Source organism: Palaemon carinicauda, chromosome 20 (genome assembly GCF_036898095.1).
Source record: "Palaemon carinicauda isolate YSFRI2023 chromosome 20, ASM3689809v2, whole genome shotgun sequence".
NCBI lineage: Eukaryota > Metazoa > Arthropoda > Malacostraca > Decapoda > Palaemonidae > Palaemon > Palaemon carinicauda.
The window spans coordinates 45825320-45832819 of record NC_090744.1 but is presented as its reverse complement, the minus strand read 5'-3'; the positions used below and the strand labels follow the sequence as shown (position 1 = coordinate 45832819).

At 41.7% G+C, this 7500-nt stretch overlaps 1 protein-coding gene across 1 annotated transcript in view; it reads right to left on the bottom strand.

Annotated features, from left to right (window-relative positions):
• LOC137660323 (trichohyalin-like) overlaps positions 1 to 7500 on the bottom strand; it is a 167209-nt gene that overhangs the window by 106621 nt on the left and 53088 nt on the right. The window contains exon 2 of the mRNA XM_068395142.1: positions 756 to 824. Within this exon, the coding sequence (XP_068251243.1) occupies positions 756 to 824 (69 nt within the window). The remainder of the gene's footprint in view (positions 1 to 755; positions 825 to 7500) is intronic.

The following is a 7500-nucleotide window of genomic DNA, read 5'->3' as shown; positions in this document are numbered from 1 at the left end:
TAGTAATATGGAAAGGTTCATCAGCATCCGGGGGACAATATTACAGATTGTGTGCTGGTCGAAGTAATATTGCGAAAGAAAAAGATGAAAGAGAAATTTAGATTCGATCTGGGGAGCAATTTCCCCAAGTTCGAGAGCCCTCTAGCCCATCACCAAGATTCCCGTGCTGAAGCTCAATGACTTCATCAAGGCATTCTCTCATTAAGATGGACCACCAGAAGAGTGAAACTTGCATCACAGCAGTACATAGCACTGCACAGCAGTGGAGGTGTTAAGTACCTATTATGGTTACCAATAGAACCCATTTTTTTTCTTTTTGTCTGATCATAGAAAATAGACTCCATATAAATGACTCCGAAATTTGTAACCGCATAGGAATGAACAAGATACAATAAAAAAATTAAATCATTATTTAAATATAAAATCAAAAGCATCTATACAAAAGAAACATCAATCCAAATGAAAAAATCAACTATCATCAATCACTAATATTTTACAAACCAAATTAAATTACTCAATAACTAGATTGTTAATGCAAATGAAAATCTAAATAGTTCATAACAGAGCTTTCATGAAAATAAAAACATGCAACAGAATCTTTACTTCAAATATTACAATATCTACCAGTAACTTAAATAGCTAATAACAAAATTTTTGAGACAGCCATAAATACTAAATACACAGCACTGAACTAGTCCTTCCAGCTACAATAATATTAACTATGAGAAAAACTTGTTAATCATATCAAAACTCACCCTCCATTCGGGGTCTGACTCACTGGTGTCAGACTCACTGGTGTCAGACTCACTGGTGTCACAGTCATTCTGTGGAAAGAACTTGGATAAGTTAACCACATCAAAAAAAGACTAATGCCTGGCCCACCAGAGATTTTAGGTTTCCCTTTGTAGATACAGTATTCCCAATTCCCAAAATCTTCCACATAAGCTGAAAACCTGCAATCTGCATTTGTAATTCACTGCTGGATACAATCAAACATTTCCTCTGAACTAAAGTAACAAACATGTTTCTCTTTTGCTTACTAATACAAAACAATTAGCAGGAAACCAAATGCATGAAGCAAAATTAATTCATCAGTAAAGAGCACTCCCCAGCAGTAACATGAGGCCTCAAAATGACAATATAGTATCTAGTGTAAAATTAGGACATATAACTTTACCATTCCATAAAGCAATGGTGAACTATTTGAAAAAAAAAAAAAAACAATTGTAATTGAACTAAATTTTAGAAGCAAATGTCCCAATAGAATACTAAGCTCTCTAATAACAATAACACATTCCTGCAACTACAGTACTTGCTCCATACACAAATATGATATTGATTCTTGTAAAGGCTAAAAAAAATTTACTAACCTTGCTTGCGGCCTTTGCCATAATCTTGCAATAAAAATAGGAAAATATGGTATAAAGATTATATAAAAGATTGTTACGAACTATTTTGGAAAATAGATATGACAAATTTGGAAATAATTTGTATTTTTCCTAGCAATACAAACCTTGAACTCTCTACATTGCAGATATATTTCAGCAACAGCTGAACCTAGCCATAAGACTTTTAGCGAGGTGTAACTACCATATGCTGCTTAGCAAGAATAGATTGTCCACCCCGCTCCCACTCACACTCGCACTGGTAACATTACGTCCCTTTGAAATTGCAACCAGGACTTCTTGGGGGTTAGGTGATGACATAACCAGTATGAGCTGAGCTCAAGATTTATATAGTTAGGAAAAAAAAAAATTATTTCCAAATGTCACTTTTTTGGGCTCAGGCCATGTCATCCTGATGAAAGGTTCCTTTAAGTAGCTTCCTAGGGTATATTTGACTACAGTGATATTCCCAGAGAATTTAACTTAAGGTCTCCAGAATTCTAACTCCAGGCGCGAATATCCTTAAAAGTTTTCTTTTAGGATATCGCATAATATCAGGGGACGTATTCTTGACACGTCACATAGCAATCTGCACTCCGCATAGCGTTTACGCTTCGAGGGGGAAAAGTGGCAAAATGAAAGAGGAGCCATTATAAAGTTCCCTTCCTCCGTTACTGTTTGAGTACTCAGATGGCGCCATAATCGTCCGCCATCTTTATTCCTTTTTCTGTAGCGGTTTCGCTCGGTGGTTTTCCCAGTGCTCTCTCGTTATCAGGAATTATAATGCAATCGCCAGCTTCTGCCTCTGGAAAGGTGAGTATTTGATTCTTATGCTGAATAAATTTAGCTCTGGCCATAAACTAAAGAATTAATTCAAATTAAACTAACTTTTTGGCAGAGCTATTGCCTAGACCGGAGGCGTCTTCGGCGCTGTCGTTCGTAACGCACGAGTTATTTAGTTAGCCCGCACTACTTTCCCGGTATAATAGCTTAAATAAATCTAATTAGCTATTTAGTCTGCATTGCTAGGAATTAATCATATTATGCCGATAGTATTCACATTAGGTTGAGCAAATTAGGTAGCCAATCTTGTTTACACTAGGCTTCCTAGCCTAGGCGTTATAGTTTACTCTCTTGCATGTTCCTGGTGCTATGAATTTTAAATGAAGATAATAGGCCATTTATACATGTAAGATATGGATTGAATATAAAATTTCCTCTTCTAAGATAGTATACGAGAGAGCTTCGATGAGTTAGGTAGTCGATCTCACTGTCGCTAAGCTACTAGTCTAGTGGCTTTAGTATACTTTCATACAATCTCCCCGGTTACCCTCATATATAGGGTAATCCCTCCTTCCCTTTGAGTGTAGCCTATGGCTACAATCCTGGTTGATCTTGCCTCGAATTGTCATTCTGGCAAGGTTAGGCTAGAGTTTTTCTGTCCCTCCACCTAGCTACTGATGGTAAGCTTTGGCTTTGGGTCAGAACCTCAGAGTACTTGTCGTGTGCCGGCAACTGATCGACAGGGTGAATGTACTCCCCTGTCGGATCTTGTTGGTTGGCATAGGCCTTGCCTCCCTAGACTGCACTTGAATGGTTTAGTCGACTAGTCCTGTGCTCGCAGACCCTAGGCTGAAGAATAAAGATTATTTTCCTACCTAGGATGGCACTGGAATTGGGACTCTGTTTCTCTATGATTGAGGGTGGCGGCTAGATGATTACCGGCCCCCTTACTGAATTGGCAGACCCTAGGCTGGGGAATGTATTCTCCGTCCGCCTAGGATGGCGCTGATACTGAAACAGAGCTTCCTCTAGGTGTGGTAGGGCAGACATGCTGCCGGCTCCTCTCACACCTTATACAGGACCCTTTCCCCTCCCCATTCTGTCCTTAAGTGATGGTCTAGCCATCACATCCCTGTGGCCGTTGTCCTACAATCTCGCCGATTGCCGGCAGGCTGTAGGGCCGGCTTGGGCTTCTGCCTGTATGGCCTAGTCGTATAGCTTCCCGATCGGACATGGAGCTCCGAGATAGCTGTATCGGCAGGTCTAGCTGCCGGCAGGAGCCCCATTTGCTTTAGTGTTTTTCAGTCCTCCCTTGGGCTGCCATTCACATCCTGCGACCAGCAGATACCGGCACGGAGGTGGATGGGTGGAAGCTTGATTATCCTATATTCTCCCCTTCCATTAGAACCCTCATTTCGAAGGAAGGACGTGATACAGTGCTCTTACATCACCCTTCACTCCTTGTTTTCTCTCTCTACTGGATAGTGCCGCCAGCTACTAACCTAACTGCCGACTGCCGGCCACTAACCTTGCCGGCAAGATGCAGGCTAGACTTGTGGTCCGACACCCATTAATTCACTGTCACATCTGACGTTCCCGGCAGAGTCAGGTATACCGGCCACTACCCTGTCACATTTAATGCTGGCTGGGACAGTGTTCCGAAAGCCAGTGACCCGCCGGGTTCGGCAAGCTGCCAGCAATAAAAATTATCAGTATTGGGTCAGTTGAATTGCGCCTTAGGTACTAGCCTTGCCGGACTACGGTATATGTATATACAGTATACAGTACATCTGTAGTATAGAGTATACTGCAGACAGAAAACTATGGTATAAAAGTACAGTGATGCCTCAGGATACGAAATTAATCCGTTCAGGATGCGGTTTCGTATCCTGATATTTTCGTATCCTGAGTCGCGTTTTACATGTAAATAGCCTAATCCGTTCCAAGCCTTATAAAAAGTCACCTTTTCTTTCATAAACACGCTAAACTGTAGTAATAAACATGCAATGCAGCCATTTCTATCATTCAGTAATTAACACAACCGTTAAAAACAGCCTAATCCATTCCAGAAACCACTATGAGATTATTCAATAATGTAGTTATAGCCAAGTTATCCCCCCCAAGCCCAAAGAAAACGGTCCGTTTTCTTTACTACTGTATAAAAGTTACGGTACTGTATGTACGTAAAGCATTTAGATCAGTGAAGGTGTATTGTTACCTGTACGTACACCTAAATTAAGGATTGATACCTGTACACTCTGAAAAAAAGGTTACAGTTAATTAGTGTAACAAAAAAGTTGAAACTTACCTTTTGATTGAGACGATGTCCGATAGCGAAGTCGCGGCAGAGGAGGATGGCATAAGGCAGAAAACGTAACAAGTGACAGACTACGTACAGTAATTTACACACTTAACACATTAACACTTAAACTTTACAAAATAAAAAAATGGCAGAAATAATTAACACAACATTACGTATGGAAAACTATAAAATGAGAGAAAAAATTACTTTAACACAACGGTAACATAAAACTTAAAATTTAATTTTTTTTTTTTTGGCTTTTTTATAACTTTACGTTTTTCTTATTTTCTAAATCTCTTCTACTTCTTTATCACTTTCTTTATTCTGTTTCTTTTCTTTACTTTCACCTATTTCTTCATCACTTTCTTTTTTCTGTTTCTTTTCTTTACTTTCACCTTCTAATTCTTCATCCCCTCCTCTTTTCTGTTTCTTTTCTTCACTTTCACCTTCGTCTTGGCCTACTAATACCGCTGGCCTCTTTAATAAGAAACTATCCATTGAAGCTTGTTTCTGCCTACTTTTCAACACATTTCTAAAATGCGTTAGGCAAACGTCATTGCAGTGTTGAAGCGCACGGTTTGTATAAACTTTTTCTGGATGTTCCTTTTCGACGTAGTCTGCCATTTTATGGAAACATGCAAGAATTTCCTTGATGTCTGCCGTTTTCAAAGGTGCAACATCCTCCTCATCACCGCTAGAGAACTGCTCTTGAACATCACTCACTTGCATCGTCTCCAACTCCTTCAAGTCGTCCGTCGTCAACTCCTCGTGGTGCTCCTCGATAAGTTCATCTATATCTTCCGCGCTAACTTCCAGCCCCATGGACGTACCAAGATGTACGATGTCAGCCACCTCAGACTGCTGAATTGGTTCAGGATCGTCAATGATCTCGGCTTTGCCTCTAGGCTTCCCGAACCCCTCGAAGTCTCGTGCAGACACAGTATCAGGCCACAGCTTCCTCCAAGATGAGTTTAGGGTACGCCTCGAAACTTCCTGCCAAGCGAGATCGAAGAGTTTGAGGCATATCACGATGTTGAAGTGATCTTTCCAAAATTCACGCAGAGTGAGGTTCGTACTCTCTGTGACTTGGAAACATCTCTTGAAGAGATGCTTCGTGTACAATTTTTTAAAATTAGAAATAACTTGCTAGTCCATGGGCTGGAAGAGAGGGGTGGTGTTAGGCGGTAGATACAGGATCTTTATGAAGGAATACTCGGCCAGAAGATATTCCTCGAGGCCAGGAGGGTGAGCTGGAGCATTGTCCAACACCAGCAGACATTTCATAGGGAGGCGCTTTTCTTCCAAATACTTTCGGACAGTCGGACCGAAGCAGACATTCACCCAATCAATGAAAAGTTGCCTCGTTACCCAGGCTTTTGCATTCGCCTTCCACATCACGGGAAGGTTCTCCTTAATGACTGTGGGCTTTGAAGGCTCAGGGATTTTCTGAATGGTACACCAGCAGGGGCTTTATCTTGCAGTCCCCACTGGCGTTTGCACAAAAAGCAAGGGTAAGCCTGTCCTTCATAAGCTTATGTCCGGGTAGCCTCTTCTCCTCCGTCGTGATGAACATCCGACGAGGCATTTTCTTCCAGAAAAGCCCAGTTTCGTCGCAATTGAAAACTTGCTGCGAACTGTAGCCTTCCTGCTAAGTCAACTCGTCGAACGTTTTAACAAAGGCTTCGGCGGCCTTCGTGTCCGAGCTGGCTGCCTCCCCATGCCGTACCACTGAATGGATGCCAGTCCTTTTCTTGAACTTCTCGAACCACCCACGAGAAGCCTTGAACTCTGGGGGTTCCTGCTGGGATGTTCCTTCTCCTGCTAATTCTTCGGCCTGAGCACGCACGAGATCACCGAAAATGGCGGAGGCCTTCTAGCAAATTGTAGTCTCAGTGATGGTGTCTCCTGAGATCTCTTTGTCCTTGATCCACACAAGAAGCAGCCTCTCCATCTCGTCATGCACGTGGGTTCTCTTGTTGGAGAAAATAGTGACGCCCTTAGAAGGTGCTTTTATGGCCGCCTTCTGCTTCAGGATGGTGCCTATCGTAGATGGATTCCGGCCATACTCCTTGGCGATCGCACTTAAACGCATGCCAGACTCGTACTTTTTAACGATTTCAAGTTTCGTCTCCATCGAGAGCATCGTCTTCTTCTTGCCTTCGGCAACATTCTTGGGACCCATGGCTACAGTAATACGTAATAAAATACACTACGTAACGTTATATACAGTCTATGTATAGTAAACACTAATACAGTACAGTGCACAGTAAGGAATGTTTATTAACGATAACACGTGGCGTACGAATGTACTGTATATTAACACTAAGTCAAACAAGCGAAAGCACACAATGTCTGTTAACGATACCGCGGTCGGAACGAAAAGAGAGAGAGAGAGATGAACGCCCGTGCGTAGGCAAGCTGGGATAGTTGCCGACCAATAGGAAAGCAGGATCTTATGGCGTCAGCTAGCGTCTGAGTAGGGAGATAACCAATGGGTGAGCGGGAGGCTGTAAGTGAGTCTACCCAAGTTCAAAGTCAGGCGGCGCGCGCTTTTTAAAATTAATCTCGGCGAAGAGTTGGGATCTCGTAAGGTTTTCGTATCCTGAAATTTTATCCGTATCCTGGGGCATAAAAATCTTCGAATCACTTTTCGCATCCTGAATTTTTCGTAAGCAGAAGCTTTCGTATCCAGAGGTATCACTGTATACAGTAGTTGAATTTTTCAACATACTCTGTGTCCAGGCGCAGTCTAGTGTTGAGACCTTTTAAGATTGGGAAAGGAATTCCCTTTCTTTATACTGACAGATGATCAGTTATTTATGATCCTCATTATTAATCCTTTTGGAAGTGGGTGTTGTTTACACTATTCTATCCTTGTAGGCTAGACTTCCACCGGGCCTCCTGATGAGGATAACCCTAGAGTTAATATTGAGGGAGGTCACAGCTTACCTATCCTAAGCTATATGCAATAAAATAAAATGGAAAATATTATAATATTTATTAGTTTATCTAGTAAGATACTCTACGTTA